Source organism: Ambystoma mexicanum, chromosome 6q (genome assembly GCF_040938575.1).
Source record: "Ambystoma mexicanum isolate Mex_15411 chromosome 6q, UKY_AmexF1_1, whole genome shotgun sequence".
NCBI lineage: Eukaryota > Metazoa > Chordata > Amphibia > Caudata > Ambystomatidae > Ambystoma > Ambystoma mexicanum.
Window position 1 is genome coordinate 915,886,346 of NC_090937.1, and position 24,787 is coordinate 915,911,132.

Below are 24,787 nucleotides of genomic sequence, written 5' to 3' on the forward strand. Positions count from 1 at the left end.
GCAGGACTCAGCATTTTGAGAGGATCTAAGGGAGGAGATTATTGCGAACTTTGACATTAACACAGGGAGTGTGCAGTCAGAAGGAACGTTATGGGAAGCGTTTAAAGTGGTAGTAAGAGGTGCGGCCATATCCAAATCTAGAGGGCTCCAAGGGAGCATAGAGCTAGAGTTACAAGAGACAGAGAAGAAATTGGAAGTAATAATGCAGAGGGGGGGATACCTCACAGGAGGACACCAAACAAGTGAATCAACTACAGCAAGCTAATAGGGAGCTCTGGGAATGGCTTAGCAAACTGAATTATAAAAAATACATCGAAAGGCAACATGCAGGGGGGGACAAAACAGGGAGGTTGTTAGCATGGCTATATAAAAATGAGACACAGTGAACAGTAATCGGGGAGATAACGGGAGAAGGAGGGCAGGTCTAGAACACCCAGGAGTGAGTGAGGAGTTCCTTAGATTTTACAAACGCCTCTATGAAGATACAGGGGAGGAAGTAGGGCGGGAGATGCACAAGACATTGGATGACATGGGATTACCCAAATTAAATCAGGAGGAAAGGGAGAACCTTGAGGCCACCCATCACCATAGAGGAACTTGAGACAGTGGTCCTGCACTTACCCACCTGCAAAGCCCCGGGGCGAGACTGACTCCCTAGTGAATTTTACAAAACATATAGGCAAGAAGTACTCCGCCCCCCCCCCCCGCTGCCGGCTATGCTAAATGAGGCAATCGAAAGGGGAAGGCTGCCGGAATCCTTAAGAGAAGCAGTGATCGTTCTGCTTCTGAAACCCGGTAAACCAAGCACAGAATGCGGGTCATACGGAGCCCTGTCCATGTTAAATCAAGATAGCAAAATTCTCACGGCAGTGCTGGCAAACAGACTAAAAAGGGTAATTAACAAACCCATACACCCAGATCAAACTGGCTATGTTCCAGGAAGAAGCATAACTGACGACCACAGGAGACTCCACCATATAATAGAACAGACAGACAGTGACTTCGGCGAAATGGCAATAGTCTTGCTGGACGCAATAAAAGCCTTCGACTCCATGAGGTGGCCCAGGATGATGGCGACCTTGAAAGAATATGGGATAGGACCCGGGCACCCGAGGTGGGTTAAGATGATATACAGCTCCCCAATGGCTAGGGTCAAAACGGGCGCGATAATCTCAGATAAATGGCAACTCAGCAGGGGCACAAGGCAGGGCTGCCCCTGGTCCCCCATGCTATATACTCTTGCACTAGAACCATTAGCAATCAGCCTCAGACAACAGTACGGGGAGATAGGAATCCACACGAAGGGGGGACCGCACTTGTTATCACTGTACACCGATGATATGTTGCTATACCTGCGCTTCCCAGAGGAAAACTTGCAGTATGTGCTGGAAGTGATGGAACACTACGTGACCCTTTCAGGCATAGCAGTAAACCCCCAAAAAATCAAGCATGTTCCCCCTGGGAAGATATAGGGGGAGGGGCCTACCCATCTTGCAGATACCCTGACAGACTAGAACTTTCAGATACTTAGGGATCAATATATATCATACGGTCGCATACGAATATAAATACAACACAGAGGGCCGGGGAAGGCATTGAGAACAGAATGGGGTTCTGGGCGAAACTCCCCCTGGCCATGGTGGGCAGGGCGGCACTGCTCAAGATGGTGGTTCTACCTAGGCTGTTACACTTCTTCACGAACATTCCATACATGCTCCCCAAACATTTTTTCACGAAACTCCAGAGCCTATGCAGGGGTTTCATATGGCATAATTCCAGAAACAGGGTGGCCCTATGGAAGTTGTTGAATCCACATGATAAGAGGGGGCATAAACCTACCGAATTTCGAGATATACCACCTGTCGGGGCAGCTTCAATATGTGGCCAGATGGTTATCCGAAGAAGAAATGGCAGAAGCTAGATTACTAGGTAGGGACTGTGCCCCATTCTTTCTAAAAGAACTAATATGGCTGCCTAAATCCGAGATGCAAGGACATGCAAGACTGCTGGTACTAGCCTGGAAAACATGGCGCAAAGCGTGCCAGATGGTAGGAAACCCGACCCCATGCTCCCCGCAGGTGCCTCTGGGAGCGCTAGGACACGCAAGTGATAAAAGGGGATCCGTACATTTTGGGAACCGATGGGCCTAGTGACCCTCTGAGACATATGGCAAGAAGGGGAGTTCCTAGAGTTTCAAAAGATAATGGAGGACAATGGGGTACATACAGGACAATACATTACATACACCAGAATCATCAAACGAGTGGGAGAAAAGTGGTCCGAGGCAGTACTAGTAGAACAACCCGATGCAGTCATTGAAACGATGTACGATATCTCAGAGGGTGGGCACGAAATATCCCGAATTTTTGAATTACTGATGTCCAGAGTGGGTAAGGAGTTACTCCAACTGAGGCAGGACTGGGAGGAGGAGGCGGGAGAACCTATGCAGGATGGGCAATGGGAAAGAGCCCAGAGGTATCATAAGAAGGTGTCCTGTAATGCGATGCTGCAGCAGATCCAGCTATATATTACCCACAGGGCATACATGACCCCCAGTAAAATCGCTAGGTTTGGAAACTCAGCGACACAGACATGCCCTAAGTGTGGGGAGGTGGATGCCGGGATGATTCACATGTTCTGACCGTGCCCGGAGGTGGGAAGGTTCTGGGAGGAGGCTAAACAACGCCTGTCCCAAAAGGGGATTAAGTTGGAGGTGGAATCAGTATGGGCATGCATGTTGGGGGGCTTTACTAGACCACACAACTTAAAACACATCAGTAAACTGAAAGACCTGGCCTATATCCTAGCCAAACGTAGAATCGCTATGGGTTGGAAAGCAGCCAAAGGCCCAGACTAGAGGTGTGGTGGAACGACCTCTTGAAGTGGGCAGAGGCTGAGACGGTGGCATGGTACGAAGCAGTAAGCAGGGGAAGGGAGGATGGAGCGGGACCCCTGATAGTATGGAGGCAAATGGTAACTATGATGTCGGGACTCTCCCAAGTCGAATCCAGTGAAGATGATACGCCTGAAAATAGTAAAGGAAATAAACCCTAAGTAACAAACTTTGAGGCATTGAAGTAGGAGCTCGGAGGGGGGGAGGAATGTGATGGGTAACATGCAAATGTAAAGAAAAGACGTGTACACATGGAAATGTCCTAAATGTTGGTTAAGTTTGATGTGTTGTTTAAAAATAATAAAAACATTTTTTAAAAACATCCAGGTTGACTTTTGTCATAAGAATATGGTAGTATAGATATGGTCTATGTTGCTTGATATCCGCGTGTATGCCCATCCTACCACTGCTGCCCTTTGTCTTCACTGTAGGGAGTTCTGATTCCCATTTGGGCCTGCGCTGCACGATATAGAACTCTAAAAATTAAAAGAAACAAAGTAAACAAAAATGTGTGGATGCTTATGCACAGAAATGCAAAATGTCTGCTTATGTGCCTGTGTAAGCCTTTAGACAACAGCTAAACGTGTGCAATTAGTGCTCTGATAGGCAAGGTCATCAGCTCACACTAAAGCAACCAAGAGGCTGATAGTATGCCTTTCTGATACCCATCACCCAAGCGGTATATCTTTACCACTGGCATGGCACTATAAACCACCAAGCCAAACCTAAAATAATCTATTAGCTTATGACGTTCTTCTGTTGAATACAGTGAATTATACTGTGGTAATTAAGGTTAATAATAATAGTAACAATGTTCGATTTTTAATTAGTCCCACCTTTATGCACTTAAATATTATAGGATATTAACCAATTTTATGAAGCACTATTTATCAACCTTGGAAGGATGAAGAGCGGAGTCAGCTCTCCTCAGATTCCCTTCCCGTGACTACAGGTTGCACAACATATGTGAATCAAACACTGTGCAGAGCCATTTACCAGCTGGAATTGGATTTTCCCAAGGAAATACTCAGAAGCACCAAGTACAGCGACTAGCCTCAAAAAATGTATTACAACACTTAAGTAAAAGTGTTAGGGACAACTCTCTTAAATGTGCCAATTCCCTTCACGTTAGAGACTCCCAGCAACTTTGCAGGATTTTGAGGACTAGATTTTTTTTACCTGGAAAGAGGGTGAGCCTTTTTTCCCCACTCATGTATTTTGATGTGCGTTTTACTTTTGTGTTCTTTGATTATGGAGTTTTAGATAATTCCATAGGCATATATTTTCATGTGTGTTACACAGCAGCCTCAGTGCAATGACACAGGGATGTCTTGTTAGACTTCCAAAAGGTTTAAATACCTTCTCTGGGATAAACTGTTTCCCAGAGAATGTAAGGTTAAATTGACTTTACTAGTCTTTTTAAATTCCTAAACCCAGCACACACTATCTTCCTATAGAGTGCTGGAAGGGTTACCTAGTATCCCCTGTGTCTAGAAACTCATGTAGCAGTCAAATGCTACCCTTTCCTATCGAAATGGCTGGTGGCAGTGATTTTACAACGAACTACCATGATTTTTCCTGACCGAGAACACCGGTAGCTAAAAATCGGGGGAGCCATGTTTTTCAAGATGGCGCCTTAAGCTCCTTTGTTTAAACAGGTCCCGGTCTTATTTTTTCGCCATTTCTTTTTGGAAAAGGTCCTTCTAGAGCTTGTCTCTGCGCGCCAAACCAGGTTTGGTCCATTTGTTCTTACGGCTTTGGCGGCCTTCAGGACTGAAGCCATTCTCGGACCTGGTTAGGATTAACCAGTGGGCAGGACACGAGCTTGTGTGCTTGACGACAGCGACTTGAACTGAAGATCTTCCATTTGCCAGCTTGTTTGACCTGTCCCTGTGCAGAGCAGGAGTCCCCCCCCAACGTCCTCCCTCTTGTCGCCACGACTGAGGGTCAGGAACAGTGAGACCTGCAGGAACTGCCAGGAACCAACGTCTTCAGCTGCATCTTTTCTTCATATTAAAGGTACTGTGGCAACTCGATTGAGAAGACTTACCTCTCGCGGTGAAAGTTCGTGAAACTTTCCCAACTTGCAGGCCTAATCAGCTTGTGACCCAACACATGATTCTTTTTCGTACAAATTACTTCTGAGAACTTTGGCAAATACTTTACTGTTTACTACAAAAACTGCTCTTTCCTATGCAAGACACTAGCCCATTGACTTTAACCTAGGCCTATTGAACTGAGTCGAGGCCTCTAGTGAACTGAAACTATTTGCACTGCCTAAGAAAGTATTTGTGATCTATTTTATTAACTTGTGCCTTTGTACTCTAGGTGCCTGAAATGCCATTTTGCTCCTATTTCAGGGGAGCCTAATTTACTCAGAAACGTATTGGTTTAGTATTGATGTATATGTGTATGATATTAAGATGCCTCATTCTAGTGAATGTTTTCTTCTAAATGACTGTAATAAATTAATAAGTGTTTTACCAAGAAACCTTGAGTGCAAGTGTCTACTTGAACCACTGTGATTGTAAGACCTCTGTGTAACATCCTTTTACTGCTCACATTCCCTCTTGAGATAAGCCTGGCTGCTCAGCTCGCTACCAAAAGCTGTGTAGTACAGACTTGTACCAAAGGTTGGTTTTGCTTACACCTGTAGTCCTAATTGTATGTGGTGGTCCCAGAGGGTACTGCATGCAATTCTGCCTAACAAAATGCAGCAGGGGGTTCAAGAGAAGGTATCCAACTTTTTCTACTAATTCTATTTACAATGTTTTCAATATATTCTGATTTTGCTGCGACTTTCATATTGCAAGTCTGTAAGCATTGATTAAAGGACAGGAGGAAACTCTTGAGATGCAAACAGTAAGAAAACTTACCTCAGTTGGGTTGGCATTGAAGGTAAGGCTGCCCTCATCCAAACACATATAAAGTTTTCTAAACGAAAAACCTGGTGGTGGTCTCCTTTTGTATATGGAACAGTGTCCCCATGTGGATTTGCATAATCTATGAAAAATATGAAAGTGCACAAAGTCACTATGAGCAATTTATGCTATTCAAAATAAGCATGTTTAAAGTTAATGAAGGCAATTTAGCATGGCAGCAATGGAAAATGGACATTGTTGCATGCAACCTAGATGCACTTCTACGGTATGTACTAGGTGTTCAACCACAAGCAATCTAGATATTAGCAGAAAAATGACTTCCACTACTGATGCTCCATGCTATCGGCAATTGCGATTATTGGTGTCAAAATGTACTTGACACTCCACTGACATGAAGGGGAGTGGTCTGGGCACATAAGGGAAGCAGAGAAAGGGAGTGTGCGTGCCCATCTAGCAGACTCCCTGATGAACCATTAGAAAAAGAAGACTAGACAGTAACAGTCAACAGCATTTAGCGATTGTCAGCCAAACTCCAATGACCCTGGTGACACTGCTCAACACAGAAAAGGTGGTCACTAGTGGTAAGCCGATATTGGTGGTTACACGTTCTGGGATTCCAAGGATAAATTACCCACTAGATGACTGCAAATGTCCATTTTCATTTAATGAAAACCTTAGGGAGTTGTGCCCTCATGGGGAAATCCCTCCACTTAACCCCTCAATCACCACACTCGGCTTTCGTAACATGCAGAAATGTGGCATATTACTAATCTGATATTCCAATGGGATGTAACAACAGGAGACTAAGTAGTTACTTAAAAGAAAAGGGGGGGTGGGTCTTGTGTGCCACTGGTATTTAGTGTAGTTATAAATCTATGCTTCCTTACAGAGCTGCACCTAAGTCATTCCACACATTCAAGCAGAAGTAGCTCATTTTCAAATTCCAATGATTTCTTTAACATAGTTATGGGCTAGGACATACTACCCTGGTATGGTGGCCCACACACTGCTCCCTTCAGCGTTCAGATACATATTTTGTCTTCCTCCACCAGTGATTTGTTTTCTCCAAAAGTCCTGAAATTACATTTTGCAAAGTGGTACTTGTTAGGGGAGTTTTCCTAAAGTCCCACTTGGAGGTAAGACTTTAGTAAGCTATCCCAGTGGTTTGTATATCCCCAACTCTTAGTATCAATCTGTACTACTCAGAGACCTTGGTAGATTGGCAGAGCAGTTAGGCTTAACTTTAGAGGAAGATGTGAGCTGTAGGTAAGTACATTGAACATAGTTTATAATGCACATTAAAGAAACACATACATTTATATTAAAATATAGATTACATATACACAAGAGTCATTGTTAAATACTTAGCACAATAAACCAACACACATGGGTACACTTTACAATACTTTCAAAAAGGCCACGTCTTAGTTGGTACTTGCTGAACGAACACAATTGTTACAGGAGTTTGACATGTCTACTGTATCATTGGTAATAACGTACACCCACAAAGATCGTGATTTTGGAAGGAAAACAGTTGGTTAGGTTTATCCTAGTCGTGCTTCAGGTTCTAGAGGCAGTTTCCGTGTACAGCAAGTCTTTTAAAGTTCAAAATGCAACCCTAGCTAAAAAGGCAGTTTGGAGAAGCTTAAAGGCTTGAAAAGCAGCTGTCAGTTATTCCTGTGGACACTTTCTAGTCTCTAGGAAAGAAGATAGAAGGCGGCTTAACCAACGTTCGAAACCCTGTTAAGGAACTTGCTAAAGGAACAAGCAGCAGCTTGAGTCAGAGGTAAGAGGGGGGTTGCCTTGCACACCTCTATATGCACTTCAACGTTTGGAGCGACTTTCTGGAATAAGGTAAGCAATACCCTTTTCCCCACAGTACCTTAGGTTTGAAGAAAAAACGTTCGTCGTGGATGCTCCGTGATGTTGCAGCACTGGACTCAACCTCTGGATTCCTTGGTCTGATGACGAAAGGCAGGATGATGTACGGGATCTCTCAGCAGCAGTCTCGAGGGAGGACCTCGGACATGGCTTTCATCAACTTCTTTGGCCACTCTGCGGTTTTGGCGCCTTTTCTGCAGTGCCAATAATGGATGCAATTTGCCAGGTCAATCTTCTTTGGTTCCTGCAGCCCCACACTCTGATTAGGGGGTCTGGTCGAGTTGGATTGGGTCTGTGGAATGTCAATGAGGGCTCAGCAAAGACTTGGATCGATTCGGCCTTTCCACAACAATTCACTCGAAATGGGCAGCAGGTCTTCTGATATTGGGGTTCCAGAGCTCTGGAAACTCACAGCACCTCAGATCAATGTTCATCTTGGGACTGGTTGTTCGCACCAGTCAAAGGGAAGGGGTCGTCCTCTTAGGAGTTCCTCTGTCGCACAGAAAATGGGGTCAGGAGAGCAGTGGTTGCTTTACAGTGTTGCAGAGGGTCTGCAAGTGTCTCTGGTCGTCTTCTTCGGTTACTTCAGCTTCCAGTGGTCGACTTGCTTTTCACTCCAGGAGCCTCACCTTTTAGACAGTTCCAGCACTCACCCCTCTGCAATCTTCCTCAGCAGTTTACAGAAAGGGGCGTTTGGATGTCCAATCAGAGCAGCCAGACACCCCGTGGGTGCTGGTTCCATTCAGGCACTCTGGCAGACAAAGGACAGGGGGAGTGGAAAACTTCTCCCCCATTACCTCCCCAACTTCCTGAATGCCCAGATACTCTGGAGCCTAGGCGGGGACACCCAAGCGTTCCCGCCAAAGGCAAAACACACGCACACAGGCCTCCCCCTCCCAGAGTGGTAGAATAAGGTCTGAGAAAGAACAACCACGCTAGTAATGGCAGAAAAAGAAGGGAGGCCCCAAGTTGGAACTTGGGTGCCCCTATTGTGCACTAGCGGGGCTATGGGCATAGGCTGCGGTAGCAAAATCACATAATAGTTGGTAGAACCCACCTGCTGCCACCAGCCATAACTAGGAGATTGTCTATGTGACTAAAGAGTCACAGGAGCAGAGAGAATGGGGTACTAGGTCTCCCTTTGGCGCTCCACATAAGGTGGTGTGTGCCAATCTATCGACTAAAGTTTTAGGAGAGATAGCAAGTTTCTCTCTCTATCCTTAAGAACTGTAGTTACTCTAGGATAAAGGAAAGAATTTCAAAGGAGGACCATAAGGATCCTCAGCAACGCTGCCCAGAAGGAGCGGTGTGCTGCAATAGTAAAATACAGATGTGGGTTTTTGGAAAGAGCTCCGTTCACATGATGTGACATGATTAGCTACCAAAGTCTATATTGATTGGTCCACCTGCTCTTTATTCTTAAGGGGCAACCCATTTTTGGTGTTAACAAATTGTAGATGTAAATATGTTTAATAGGGACTTTACTTGGTAGTAGTGTATTTAACGTCATGCTTTCTCATGTTTAATAAATAGCATATTATTTGGGCGTGGCTGACAGCAGTGAGGATGCCTATTTACAGAGCTCCTGCATGATCCTTGGAACAGATAGTTGGGAGTGTCCGTTTTTTTAATCCAGTTTGCAGGAAAAGTGGGTCAGATACTGCAGGGAGCGGTGCAGTGGTGGTGCGGTTGCTGGCTTCTGGCCGCTGACTGAGAATGGAGCAGTACAGTCAAGACTGGACTACGCTAACCCCCTCTACCTCGGAGTCAACGCTTAACTAAATAAACTTGAAAGAGCACAAAACGCTGCAGCCAAACCGCTACTAGCGCTCGGCCCGAGAGACCACATCTCCTCAGCCCTTAAAACTCTGCACTGGCTTCCAGTGGCCGAAGGGTGACTTTCAAAACCTTATGCATTTCTCATCGAGCATTGCATAAAACCGGACCTCAATATCTTCAAGATAAGCTAAAACCCCATCACCCTCCACGTACTCCAAGATCAAGCTCAGCCAGCCTCCTAGTCATACCTAGAACAAACTAGTCAGGTTAGGCGGATCATCATTCTCAGCCTTGGCCCCCACGCTGTGGAATGCACTCCCACCCCACATCCTCCTAACTGAAGATCTAATGTCTTTCCGCAAACTAATGAAAACTTGGCTCTTCCCCTAAAACAAACCCGTATGCAAACTAACCCAAACTGAATAACGGCATCTCAATGACACCAACCCGACAAACTACTAGATCTTGAATAACAACACAAATAACAATGCAACATCAAGATCCATGCGAGAAATCAACAACCAATAACCGCTAATGTAAACTAAAAGGACAAACAGAATAGAACGAGTAAAGTAGATCAAAGCAGTGGGGGGCGTGGCTAAAGTGCCATGTAGGAGGACGTGTTCTCCCTGGAGCTCCTGGGATCCGTACATCATCCTGCAAGAAAACTGCGCGAATACTTATGGAAACGTCCCATTATTGGAGGATCGTGTGTATGAAGCTCTGATGCACGTGAAGATGTCATATTGAGCGGATCTGTGCAGCGCCCACGGAGCTAGGAGCTGAGGAAGAGCCCGGGGTCTGACCGATGCGGCGAGGAAGATGGCCGCCGCTAAACGAACAAAGAAACAACGTGAAGGGATGAAATGAGGAATGCCCGTGAAATCACCAGCAGGCGTGAGGCGGGGGACGGCGTCGGCCGTGTGCATTGAGGGCACAGATAACACTGTGCGTCCGAATCGGAGGCCAGAGAACACATAAGCGGTCGAGAGGACTTCGGGGGCTGCAGTTCGAGCACCCGCATTGATACGGAGCAGCCGGCGCTGGGCGAGCGATGCGCGCACAGCAGTGATTGGATCGGAAGTAGATACAGTGTGTCCGCGGCCCTGTGTTTGACGCGGGCGGGCTGCCACATTGTATATCAGGCGAGTGAAGCCGGAGCCTAGACGTGCTCAGCTATTAAAAGGTACCAGGCGCGATTCACTCCGCGCTCGTAATGGTAATGGATTGGCCTGGGAGCTCGATGCAGAGCTTTGCGTGAAATAACTTATAAGCCCTGCAAGTTGATGAGGAACGGCTGACTGCAGCATTTGCCGTTATACTCAACAAGTCACGGGGCCAAGGGATACGGCTACATATCAACATACTATTGAGTAGAAGCAGGCGTGCATAGCGCGCAGGAGATCTAGATGCACGTGAAAGCACACTGAATGACAGTCTATCACAACCCTACAACCAAGGACAGTGCTGCTGTTTCCCCCCAGCCCAACAGCTAAGAACCCCCAGTGATCAGAGGTAACCCGCGGAGGGGTAGGGGGGGGGGGGGCGGGAACCCCTCGAGTTCCATAGTTCTGAGGTCAAACCATATTGTGACGTTCCTGAACTCACTCCAGCCCCCTGGGAAAGGTGGAGGCTGCTGGGGGTTGTTAGGAGACATGGAAGAGCCTAATCCCATTGACTAAGCAACTTGTATTGTGCAGGCGGGCCATGGATGGGGCCGTCATACAACGAAACCTGCAGCCAGTTAACATAGTGGAATAGAGTGGCGGACCTGCTGTGCTACAGACGGAGCGATAAAGGACACTTGTCCTGGGTCGCAAGATGACTGGGAGAAAGATTAAAAGCAAGAGCAAGCAATCCACGATGGAGGCGTTTGCCAAGACGCAGCAGTCTCCGGCTGCATCCGCGCTGGTAGGCGCAAGTGGGCCCATGGGTAGCACAACTGGAATTGAAAATCACCAGATCTTGGCAGCCATAACGGAATTGAAGGACTCCTGGGGGATAGCCATTGCGGACTTAAAGACCTCCTTGGAGGCTAAGATCGACACGGTGGGGATAGATGTCAACCTGCTGCGACAAGATGTCAGGGCTCTGGCAGACAGAACAAGCAGCCTGGAAAGTGCAGTTGAAACTAACACGACCACCTGCACTGACAATGCAAAGGAAGTCCACGTACTAAAACAGCAGGTGGCCAACCTGGAGAATCGTGCAGAGGAGGCGGAAGGGAGAGCGAGAAGAAACAACATTCGAGTGGTCGGGCTGCCGGAAGGAGAAGAAGGCCAAGACCCCACAGAATATGTGGAGAACATGATCCTGCAGGTAATTGGAGCTGACAAACTCTCACAAGGATTCACAGTGGAGCGTGCACATAGAGCCCTCACGAGAAAACCGAAGCCCGGAGCACCTCCTCGTGCAATAATTGCCAAGATTCTGCATTATAAAGATCGTGAAAAGATCTTGGAGTATTTCAGGAAAGGAGGAACGATAGACAGAGCCTCGGCCACCATCACAGCTTACCCGGATTACACAATGCTGGTCCAGAGACAGAGATATACTTATTTGGTGGTGAAGAGACGGCTGCGCGCGGCCGGCATTAAATATATGCTGTTGTACCCTGCGAGACTGAAAGTACTATATAAGAGTCGGATCTTCTTCTTTGACATCCCAGAGGAGGCTGCCGCATGGCTGGACCTGCAGGGCTGCCTGGAACAAGATGGTGCACAAGCCCAAGGAGAACAAGATCAGTGACTGCGGCAACTCATGTGGACTAGCAGAGCACGCGGTGAGGTATCTTGGCAGAAGCTTGACAGGAACTTTAAAATATGAGGAGGGATGGGTGGAGCGGAAGCTAGGTTTGGATATCCTAGATTTTATTAAGTGACATTGGACTGGAATATAGAGCTCCGATTGCATAGATCAATTGGATAATAGCATGTGGTTGAAATGTTGCAGATAGGAGCGGCAGAACACAGGTACCTTACCCCCTGGATAGTGGTAGAAGTAGGAGGATAGCCATTAGGGCTAACCCACCCCGCTGGGCTTCGAGTACAGGCTATTGCCAGAAAGGGCTAGATGCGGGGGTGCCTGAGATCCAGGGATGGAGCTGGGCAACTGTTGGGGGGGTGAAGCTGGGGCAGGGAAGGATGGCGGGTGGAAGAGTGGGAGAGATGTTGGGGGTGTTTGTAGTTAGGGGAAGTTTGAATTTGGGTACGGGCCTATATAGATGGAAATGTGAAAGGATACTGGTCTGCACTGACGGGGAGGGAATGGGAACTCTAACAAGCCATGGGGGACCTTAAAATAATTACATGGAATGTCAGGGGCCTCAACAGTTATCTGAAGAGGAACAAGGTTATGTTGTACTTGCACAGACAAAGGATAGATATTGCACTGCTGCAGGAGACTCACCTGACACGGGAAAAGCTGGGAATGGTGGGGAAGAAATGCAAAGGGGTCGTGGCGGGCTCGACGTACTCTGCCTATGCTAGAGGAGTGCTCATCTGGGTGGCGCCGCATGTCCCATTTCACTTGTTGCAAGAAACTGCGGAAGCAGATGGGAGAATGGTTATCCTGAGAGGACTGGTGGAAAACAGGGAGCTATGCATTGTGAACACCTATGCCCCCAATCAGAATATGGCAACATACTTTAAAACCGTGAGTACTAATCTTAGCTTGTGTATGGGGAGTGCGGTGATCTGGGGTGGGGATTTCAACTGCGTACTGAACCCTAGGGTGGATAGATCAGATCGGAAATTTGAGAGACCTGCCCAGGCGGCGAAAGCGCTATAGACATTAGACGATTTCGGTTTGGCGGATGTGTGGAGAATGAAACACCCCCAAGAAAGGCAGTACTCGCACTATTCTGCTCCGCAACAGTTGCATACGAGGCTGGACTATGTCTTTGCCACGTCCGAAATAGTGGTGGAAACGGTGCTAGCAGAGTACAAGGCGAAGGTCCTGTTGGACCACTCGCCCTTGGTTAGAGGCTGGCAATACTGCCCTCCAAGGGCGAGGATCCCGACATGGCGTCTCCGGGCAGAGGCGCTTAAAGACCCCCATTTTAGGGAAGATATAAGAGAAGAGATCATAAACTACTTCAAGGAGAACACGGGTAGCGTGGACTCGGCGAGCATGCTATGGGAAGCCTTTAAGGTGGTGATGCGGGGCGTAGCCATAGCAAAATCTAAGGGCCTGCAGGGGGGACTCCTGGCCGATCTACAGGAAGCAGAAAGGGAATTGGAAGAGGTGCAGAAGGGGTGCGACGATACTGAAAGAGATATGGAGTTGATTTTCAAACTACAACAAACATGTGCAGAGCAATGGGATAGACGGAGTAACCGTAATTATAAGAAATATATAGAAGGACAACATGCGGGTGGAGATAAAACAGGAAGGCTTTTGGCATGGCTATACAAAAGTGAGACCCCCAGACCCATTATTAGGACGATAACAAGAGAAGATGGCAGGGTAGTTGACACCCAAGAGGGTGTGAATCAGGAGTTTGTAAATTATTACAGTGCACTATACAGAGGTGGGGAGGAAAGCAGTCATGAAGAAATAGCAGTTACCCTAGAAGACATAGGTTTGCCTAAAATAAGTGCTGAAGAACGAGAGGAGCTTGATGCACCAATTACCTTGGAGGAATTAGAAGTGGTGAGACAGCTACCTACTAGTAAGACCCCGGGGGCGGACAGGTTTCCCAGTGAGTTTTATAAGGTGTATAAAGCAGAAGTGCTCCCCCTGATGTTGGATATGCTAAATGAGGCGTATGAGATGGGACGGCTGCCAGAGTCATTAAGAGAAGCGATCATAATACCGCTCCCCAAACCTAACAAACCCGGATATGGTTGCGGCTCCTATAGACCACTGTCAATGCTGAACCAGGACAGCAAGATATTGACGGCTGTCTTGGCAAGCAGACTGCGCAAAGTCATTGGCAAACTAATACACCCCGACCAGACGGGCTATGTCCCGAATAGGAACATAACACATAATCACAGACGACTCCATCGAGTTGTTGAATGGGGGAGTGCGAATGAGGGCGAAATGGCGATAGTGTCCCTGGACGCTGTGAAGGCCTTTCATTCTGTCAAGTGGCCATGGCTGCTGGCAGCCTTGGTGGGCTATGGTATGGGGCCTGGATACATAAAATGGGCACAGATGCTATACAGTGATCCGTTGGACAGAGTCAAAACAGGGGCAGTGATTTCTGAGAGATAGCAGCTAGGCACAGGTACCAGACAAGGGTGCCCATGGTCCCCTATGCTGTATATATTAGCCTTAGAGCCTCTGGCGATATACCTCAGACAACAGTATGATGCTATAGGCATAGAGGTGGGAGGGGAGCAACACTTGATCTCCTTGTATGCGGATGATTTGCTGCTGTACCTGAGGTACCCAGAGGAGAATCTCCAGTACATCCTGGAGGTTATGGAAAGGTATGCAGGGCTGTCTGGCATAGCGGTGAATCCTCAGAAATCTGTTATTTTCCCAGTAGGTAGTTAAAAGCGGATCCCTTTCGCGCGATTGCCGGTGCTGCAGGCTCCTTGGGCGGTTGGAACTTTTCGGTACCTTGGGATAGATGTGTACCATACAGTAGAAGAAGAACATAGGCACAATACCGAGGTAGCCATAGTGAAGATACAGAAGAGCATGACATTTTGGGTGAAGCTGCCACTAGCAATGATGGGGCGAGGCGCAATGCTCAAGATGGTGGTCTTACCCAGGCTCCTGCATTATTTTGGGAACATCCCGTACCTAATACCTAGGAAGTTCTTCCCCAGACTGAACAGTATGTGCAGGGATTTCCTGTGGCAGGGCACCAGGAATAGGGTAGCACTATGGAAGCTGCAGAACTTTTATGAAAAAGGGGGAATAAAATTGCCTAACTATGAGGCCTATTACGTGGCGAGTCAACTGCAATATATTGCTAAATGGCTCTCGGATGAAGCGACCCCTGAATCCAGGTTGTTTGGAGCAGACTGTGCCCCATTTTATTTAAAAGAGGTGATCTGGCTGTCCAAGACAGAAATGAAAGCTCGTCCTAAAATGATGATGCTTGGGTGGAGGATCTGGCACCGAGCATGCCAGATGATGGAAAACCCAAGCCCATGCTCTCCGTAGATACCGCTGGTTACGCTGGTTGGGGAAGATGAGCAGTTACGAATGACAATTAGGAACCACTGGGAATCGGTGGGGTTGGCAACCATGGGAGACGTTTGGCGGGAGGGGACTATCATAAACTTTGAAGAGCTAGGAGATGAAGTGGGGTTACATGTGGGTCAATATATTACATATCATAGAATGGTGCAGAAAATGAAGACAACTTGGCCCGAGACAGTACTGGAAGAAGAGCCAGATGTTACCGTAGATATGATATATGATATGACGGAAGGAGGGCATGAGATCTCTAGATTGTATGAAATGGTGATGTCTAAAGTTGGTAAAGAACCAACACAACTGAGACTAGACTGGGAGGCGGAAGTGGGAACCCCGATGGAGGACTGGATGTGGGAACGAGCCCTGGGGTACCATAAGAAGGTGTCAAGAAATGCTCGACTAAAACAGATCCAATTATATATTACGGAGAACGGGCTGATATGGTACATATGTTTTGGTCCTGCCCGGTGATTGAGCGCTCCGCTTCTGGAGCGAAGTAGCCGGGAAGCTGGCGGAAAAGGGAGTCATTATGGTCATAGATTCAGCCTGTGCCTGCTTACTCGGAGGGTTTCCTAGATCGCAGAAACTTAAGCATGGTAATAAACTGAAGAATTTAGCATATGCACGAGGTGACAGTGTAACGCTCACCTGGTATCCACGGGGACGTCACTCAGCCTGTTCTCACCGCTTACGACCTCGAACCCTTCCCTGGAGTCTACTCGACTGGAGACTGGGCCTTGTTTTCTTGGAAAGTGTACACTCTGTCCTGCTTTCAGCGCAGGGGCGCATTGATTGATGCAGGCTCGGTGCTGCCTAGTTACTTCACTGGCAAGAGTCCGACAGGTAAGTATGAGTCTTTTGAACAGTTCTCTAACTTCGTTCCTTTCTTCCTTAGATGATGGCCGGCGTCCGGGGATGGCGACGTGCTGCTGAGATGAGTAGCGCTGAAGTTGAGTGAGAGAGCGATGCACGATGTGACCCTTTCATATTTGTATTGAACCGAGTTCTTTTTCTGTGTCTTTTAGGTGCCACGACGTTTCCAGCGTGGATGCTGGTTATGAAGAAGAAATGCGGTGAGTAAGCGCGGTATGCAGCGCCTCTAGATGTTTCCACGCTAACCTGGAGTGTCTTTTCCCTCTTGCAGATGGAGGAGAAGTTCCGGAGACAGAGTTCCCCCAGAGCGGCTGGGATTCAGGTAAGCGTTTGAAGCTCGTACAGTCTTTGCCTGCAGAACAGAAGAAGCGATGAATGATGGGCAGAAGCGCCGCAGCGTAAGGCTGTTCCTAACGGTGTTCTTGTTCTTGCAGGAGCTGAGCGCAGAAGAAAGATGCAGGCCTACTGGAGACCGATCCGAACACAGTGAGCGTCACGCTGCAGGTGCAGAAAACACAAAGCATGTTTCTCAGCATGGGCGTAGCTTAAATAGTCTCTGGGTATACCAGGTGTCTCTGGGCTGAACCACACCCGAAAGACTAGACTGCACATGCAGTTCTGGGAACCGAAATATGTGGGGGCATCCATCTTGTCCCCATCAAAGCACTACAAGTCCAATCCCCAATGTTATCCTATGGTAGTGAGTCTGGTGCCACAAGCGCCAAGTCTGACTCCAAGTGGGTCTTTGGAGGGATGGAGAGGCCCTTGAGGGTCATGTAGGTGATCGTGGCCTGGCTCCAGCCTGACATCTTGGAGGGCTGGTGAACATGAGGGGCAGGAATCATGACACAGCTGGTGGCTGAACTGCGGGAAGACGGAGACAGAGTGGAGAGCTGACTGGCCCTGGCGGGGGAGAAGCGCAGCCTGTAAATTGACACACTGGGTCGTACTGGGAGGGCACTAAATACCCTGCAGGACTGCTATCCAGGAGAGACTACTGTAGAGGGAGGCGGCGCAACATCTCAGGATCAAGCACGGCTAAAACACCTTCATAACCGTATCAATGACTAAATGAATTTAAACTCCATGTGTCTTAATCCCTCCAAAACTGAACTGCTGGTATTTCGCTCAACACAAGCCTGTAGTAAACTATCTAAAGAGTACTCCAGCATGACTGTTGACAATCACGCTATACCCATTCAGAGCAAGGTGAAAACCCTTGGTGTTTACATGAACGTGGATGTGAATTCCACGGCTCACGTTAATGGGATTATTCATAGCTCACATTACCACCTCAAATTATTGCGACATGCCAAAGCCCTTCTAGCTCAAAGAAATCAAACTATTTTGGCTACGGCAGTTATACTATTGCGCCTTGATTACTGCAATGCATTACTGCTTGGGGCATCATCCAGTTGCATGAACTCACTGCAGATTGTACAAAATGATGCCGTCTGATTTATCTATGATTTATTCAAGACAGATCATGTATCTAGTGCTCGTAGGGAGTTTCACTGGCTCCCTGTCTCAGCGAGCATACGCTTTAAAGCAATCATGTTGACTCGTAAATGCATTTATGGTAACGCTCCTAAATATCAAAAGGAACATCTCACACCATATACCCCACAGAGGCTTTTACATTCCAGCTCCAACAAACTGTTGACGGTTCCAAGAGCCAAAAAGAGCAGGGGTTTGGGAATATCTTCCTCTGTCCCATCTGTTACACTATGGAACACCATCCCACTTGGGCAGCGGAAGGAATCTAATCTGCCGTACTTCAAAAAACTCCTGAAAACTCATCTCTTTACTTAGGTCCTTACCTTCTTTCCTAGCTGCTTACTGAATGTCCCGTTTCTGATATGTCCTCTGTCTTTCTTTGACGCCCTGATGACTTTAGGCGCTTGATAAATAAATCAATAAAATAAATCTCTTGTCTAGCGGGACAGTGCTGGGGAGTGGGCGCATTATCCCTGCAGGCGCTGGACAGAGGTAAGTGAACGCTGCGCTGCCGAGGTCTGTAATGGCCTGGCTTAGACACTGAATCCAAATGCCGGAAAGGAATCGTAAAGGGAAGGCCAGTGTAATTAACTCATGGTGGCAACAGTAAATACAGACACAAGTGATCACAGTTCACGGGTGTTTATTGAACTTTATAATGGGAGAGAAACGCCTAATCTAAACTTAAATCTAAAATGAGAGCAAGCTACAACCATCAAATAATAAGGCAGTCCTAGTGGCATCTTGTTAAATAAAAAGGGCCTATACGTAAAAAAATTAAAAAAAAACATTGTCTATCCTTACCACCAAGTTACAAAAAGTGTGGGATAACGTTCAACAGAAAAGAAATAAGTCTTCACAAAATGATGTCAGGATGGTATGGCCGAGTCTCCCTTCCCCATGTTTTTAGCACAGGATAAGGCGGGACTTCTGAGCACAGCACACACCTGGGCCTGTCCGGCACGAGGTTCGCAATTCCAGGACCTTCCGGGTCCAGGTTTTTTTTCGACAAAGTATTTTGCCTTAGAAGGCCTGATGGATCAAAACAAACCAAAGTTCATTCGGTAACCTTGCACCTTCGGCGATTGCTCTTTGCCTCTTGGATCTCTCTCCGCTGGGCTCGGATCCTTCTTTCAACTTGTTCCTCCCTCTGTCGGGTTCATTACGGCCTTTCAAATGCAGCTTGCAATATTGAAGAACCTTAACATCTTAAACAACTTCTTACTGTGGACAACCCTCTGCCGGGTTCACTCTGGTTGACACAATGTTCACAGGTGTATCTCTCTTCACCCCAAATCACAGGCATCTATCGTTCGGGGTTCACATTTGCCAATTTCAACACAGTTCATGAATTTCTAACAGTTCATGATTTGTTTCATCTAATCAGAAAGCGTGTTTTCCTTTCCGCTAGCTTTCTCTCTGCAATGGGCCAGACTTTCTAGTGTAGAAAGGATTTGAATTGACCCTTGTAGGACCACTCTGACACCTCCCGCAGCCCTTTTCTAGGGCCTTCTGGTACTTGCAGTTTCAACACAAACTGGGCCAGCGAGAGTCCTTTGAATGAGCACTCCTACGGCGCCTGACCACTCTGCAGCTACCCCTTCTCTGGGCTTTCTCAAAAGGTTAAAACACACACAAGCTCTTTTTTCTCAAGTGCTTGTGTTGATCTTATGTGGCCACTTGCAACCTTGGGCTCGACACAGTTCAGTTTGCCATCAGCTTCCTCCGACTCACCGATTGTGTTGAGTCCGCTTGGTTTGGAGCGGGAGTCAAGGATTGTACCGTGGTAGCCAGCATGCCTCCCCACCTGTGTTATCAACGCGGAAGGCCCCTGTGCACCGCGGACATCTGTTACTCCGCACATCAGCTATGCTTCCCGGTCACTTTTCAGAGCTTTGCGGGTTGAATTGCAAAGCGCAAGGGCAGTTCCCCCTTCGTCGTCCATCCAGGTCTCGTCCTCTTTCTCCTCGGTTTGAACAGCTGGATTGGTGTAGCCGTTTCCTCATGTGCTCAGCCTTGCTTGTAGTGTGCTGTAGTTTTCCACCTTTTATCGATGTGGGCAAGGTAAAGGGCCGTCAGGTGTGCGTGGTTATTGTCAATTGCCTGACTCTGCCTGAGCCGTGTGTTGGGACATGCCAGGTAAATGGCTCTGGTGTTAGTCTGTTGTCTATTACGGTGTAAGAGTGTTCGTATGGGAAAGGGGGGGAGAGGGGGATTAGCGCTTCCAAGTATTCTACAGGGTAGGATGGGGAAAAGAGGTTACACGGAAGGTGGTACCACATCTCAACCTTCAGTGTCACACATCCAGTCATTGAAACCCCTCATCCAGGTGATCCTCACCCACTGGTCCGCCCTCAGGAACTGGATCCAATAGCGATAGCAGCATTTATGGTGGCGCTGGAGCACAAAATAGATGTAGTCATCGCAGATGCTGGTCTACTGAGGCAGGATGTGAGCTTTGGCAGACCACCCGGGCACTGCGGAAACATGTGCAAGACTATACGAGTAACATTGCCAACACACAAACACAGGTAGCAGATCTGGTCAACAGTGACGACCCTAGAATGCTGTGCGGAGGATGCAGAGGGGAGGGCCTGCAAGAAAAACATCGGATTGCAGCTGGGTTTACGTTTGCTGTCTGATGGCGGCAGAGAGGGGAGCTATGCTGGGCGATGGCGATGGGTGGTGATAATGTTGGAGAAAGGGGAGGGGTCGGTGGGACAGAAGGGGACCAGAGAACATTGAAGCATGATTAGCGGGGTGAGGGCGATCACGTGGAATGTCAGTGGTTTAAATGCTCATATCAAGCGAGTGCGGTGTAATGGCGTATTTGTGCAGGTAAGAAATAGGAACAGCCTTGCTTCAGGAGACACACCTCACAAGGGATAGGCAATCTCAATTGGCTCAAAAAAGGGGAGGCAATTATATTGCTCCCCGTTTTCTGAATATGCTAGAGGGGTATTGGTATGGATTCCACCGACTGTCCCTTTCCAACTCCTGGAACCTAGAGGCAATAAGGGCAGGATGGGGTTGGTTCGGAGGGTTCTGGAGGGTAGGGAGGATTGTCAACTCATATGCACCCAATTATGCTGCAGCATCATTCTTTGACTCGCTCTACTTGAGGCTGTCCCCTTATAAGAGTGCCCGAAGGATATGGGGAGGCGATTTTAATAGTACATTGGACCCGAATAATGGATAAATCAGATGATGGGTTTCCGAGACCTGCCCTGCCGCAAAGGCCCTGGGCAGGCTACTGGCGGACCTTGAGCTGATAAGACATATGGAGGGCGACTCATGTGACGGAATGCTCCTAGTCACATTTCCCAGCTCCCCACAGGATACACACCGCATAGATTAGATTTTCACTGGATACGCAACACTGTGGGAATTTTTAGGATGTGGGGTATCAGGCTAGAGTCCCCTCAGACCACGCCCTGTCGATTGTTACGTGGCTTGGCAGACAAGACAGGCCACTGATTCCCAGCTGGCGGTTAAGAACGGAGGCCCTACTGGACAATGTATTCAGAAAGCACTTGTCATAGAAACCCATTTTGACACTAATACAGGTAGTGTGACCAAGGTGGCCACCCTATGGGAAGCCTTTAAGGTAGTGGTGCGGAGAGAGTTATTGGACTCCCTCACGAGTATTGAGTAAGACATCGCAGCGATGGAACGCACAGATGTGGAGACTGGGAGGGAGTCGAGCGACTTGATAAAACTACGGCAGAAGTGCCTATTTGTATGGGAAAGGCTGGGAAAATTTGACTTTTGCAGCGTATATGCGGAAATTGCATGCGCAGGGGGGACAAGCCCGGACGGCTACTGGTGTGGCTGTGTAACAGGGAGGATAAGACGGAGGTGATCAGCGCCATCAGAGATGAGAAGGGGACCATTCAATATGGACAGAAGGAGATTAATACGGTGTTCGATAGGTACTATGAGGCTCTGTATATTAAGCAGCAGGAATCCCAATTGATGGGGTTAGACATCCGTTTTCACTGTATGCAGACGACATGCTCCATTATATCGCACACCCGGAGGAGAACCTACACCACCTTCTTGATGTGATACACCGCTATGTGGTCTATGCTGGCATACATGTCAGTAGGGCCAAGTCTTGCCTGTTCCCATTGGCCATGCTGCAAGGTCTTGAGAGGAGTCAGCTACCCCATTTGGGTTTGGCATAGGAGAGGGAAACCTAGGGGTGAGTGTCCAGCATGACATTTATGCTTCATGTACATAACACCTTGAAGGTCCTGGAGGGCATACGAAAGTCAGCTGTATAATGGAATCAACATCCTCCATCAATGACAGGGAGAGTGGCGCTCCTGAAAATGGTTGCGCTCCACCGGCTGCTATACTATTTTGTTAATATTCCGTACAAAATCCCAAGAGCATTTTTTGCAGAACTCAATGCCATCGTTAGGGGTTTCATCTGTAAATGGAACAGGATTGCACGGAGCACTCTGCAGAGGGATTATATAATAAAGGGAGAATCTGACTTCTGCACTTTGAACTGTATTTCCTGGCAGGGCAGTTGCAGTTTGTTGTACAGTGGTTGGCAGATGAACCATCCTTAGATACTAGCCTACTGCAGCCCTCTCTCCAAGGATATTTTCTGCAAGAGGCCCTGAGAGTGTCTGGGAGTGTATTACCTCAGCTGCCGCAACTCCTAGTGCTGGGGAAATCTGTGTGGCACAGGATGTGGAGGCTCTTGGGGATCCCAGACTCCAACTCATTGATCAATCCCCGCGTGGCGGCGGCAGGAGTGAAACTCAAGAGGGTCCAAGAAGTTAAGAGGATATTGGGAGGCCAATGGAGTGGCCACAATAGGGGACCCCCGGAAGCATGTCTCCTGGGAATGTATTCGATATGGAGGAAACACACCGCGCACCTAATTGGGATGAAAGATTTGATATACCTGATCTGGCTAAACGCAGGATAGCAATGGTTTGGAAGACAAGGGAAGGACCTCATGTGAATTCATGGTGGAGTGACCTAAAGAGGTGGGCAGTCGCGGAGACCTCGGTATGTAGTAGGGCAGTGAATAGAGGACTGAAGATGATGAGTTATGAAATGATGGCCTGGCAAGCCTTGGTTCAGGCAATGTTTGCTACTCCAGGGGACACGCCCCCATAGGTGACACACTGTGTGATGAATAATGACTTTATGACACCTCCAAGAGGCGTATGTGGACCCCTAATCAAGTTGGCAACAGCCTTGATCAGACTTGCGCAATCAGTTATTTTAGAGGGAGGGGGTTTGCAATAGGCCTGGTTTGGAGAGCCTGGGGGCGTGCTGTTTGTATGCGCTGAACTAAGCTAGGTGAGATCTTAGTATGGTTTACTTTACTTACATTGGACTGTTATATGCTGAGATGAACATTAGGATTGCCTGGAAGGCGATATGTTACAGCCATTGGTCATACTGGTTGTACGCATTTGTTTTTATTTGAAATAAAGAAAATATACCTTTAAACAAAATAAAATACAAAAAAATGCTTTATTTGTGTACTTACCTATGCGGACCTCTGTTGCTTAAGAGACTTTGCTCTTGTTAACTGTACTTTGCACCAAGCCTACCTCCTTCCGATTCTAAACCTTGCTCCCCAGTCACTCTACCGTTGTGTTTGTTTGAAAACTTGAGCGTAAACTGGTTGTACCCTTCAGTGGGCTTCTCAAAACCCTGCTTCAGAATAGATTCTGAAAACCATCTGTACAACGACCAAGCAGGTTTTTGGAAGATAGCATGCAACACTAAAAGATATCAGGGTGGTATTAATGATTGAACAGCATACCACACACAATACTGAGTTGTGCGTCTCTCGACAGACAAAGAAGGCATTTCATCATACTGATTCGAATAAATCAAGCTTGTGCTTCAAAGGTTCAATCTTGGTGCTATGTTGGCGGATCAGAAGAAGAAAACCGACTCTGATTTTCCACCTCACTGCTGATATTTATTACATGAAAGCTGAAAACCCCTATCTTTACCTATGCTAAGGTTGTTACTTACTTAACAAGATTAACTAAGGTGCTTGTCCAAATCAAGATCAGTCAACTGTCCACACTAACCTATCCCAACCCTACCACTATCAGAAGAACAAAGGCACAAGAGAATGATTACCTTCTCCTGGGAGGTAATTCCTCACCAAGTACAGTTCAATAAAGTATCCTTAATTAGTTCTTGGTAACTACTTAAATACAGTTCTGATACAGGGTTCTTCAAGGTTTCAACCCTCTCTTTCACCCGATTACTCTTTCTTTCCTTCTTGTTTTATTCTAGCTGTGTTTGCCTGTCTCCTTTTTTGGGACGTTTATTCTTTTCTCTTCATTCAGATTTAAGATGTTCACCCTATTCAATTGTTAGGGCAGTTTTTCTTAAGTCCAACCAAGGGCTTAGTAGAACAAGTTACTTTCTTACCTGGTAACGTTCTTTCGATGGGATGGTCCGACGACGTATTCCATATCTATGACAGTAATCACCACAGCTGTGCTGCTTCGGAAACTTTTTCGGCGTCTGCGTCCTGCGTCGATGACGTCGATGCGCCGCCGTCGAGGACCTCCTCCGACGTCCGACGTCATCCGATGTGATAAGTAGGACGCACGACGCCAGTAGCCTCAGTTGTAGTTTTTTCCCCCAGAACGTGTGACAATAGTCAACTGCCAGTCCGACACAAAGCCTTGCGGAACGTAAGCTGCAAACGCAACAGAAATTCTGCAGCGGGGAAGGCAGGGCGGGAGCGATATGGAATACGTCGTCGGACCATCCCATCGAAAGAACGTTACCAGGTAAGAAAGTAACTTGTTCTTCGAGGGGATTG

The 24,787-nt window shown here is 47.5% G+C and overlaps 1 protein-coding gene across 7 annotated transcripts in view; it reads right to left on the reverse strand.

The window, feature by feature from the left end:
• The window catches only part of FBXO8 (F-box protein 8), an 862,565-nt gene that overhangs the window by 686,185 nt on the left and 151,593 nt on the right, over nt 1-24,787 (reverse strand). For all 7 annotated transcript variants that reach the window (XM_069631428.1, XM_069631432.1, XM_069631429.1 and 4 more), the window contains one exon: nt 5,770-5,896. In XM_069631428.1, the coding sequence (XP_069487529.1) occupies nt 5,770-5,896 (127 nt within the window). The remainder of the gene's footprint in view (nt 1-5,769; nt 5,897-24,787) is intronic.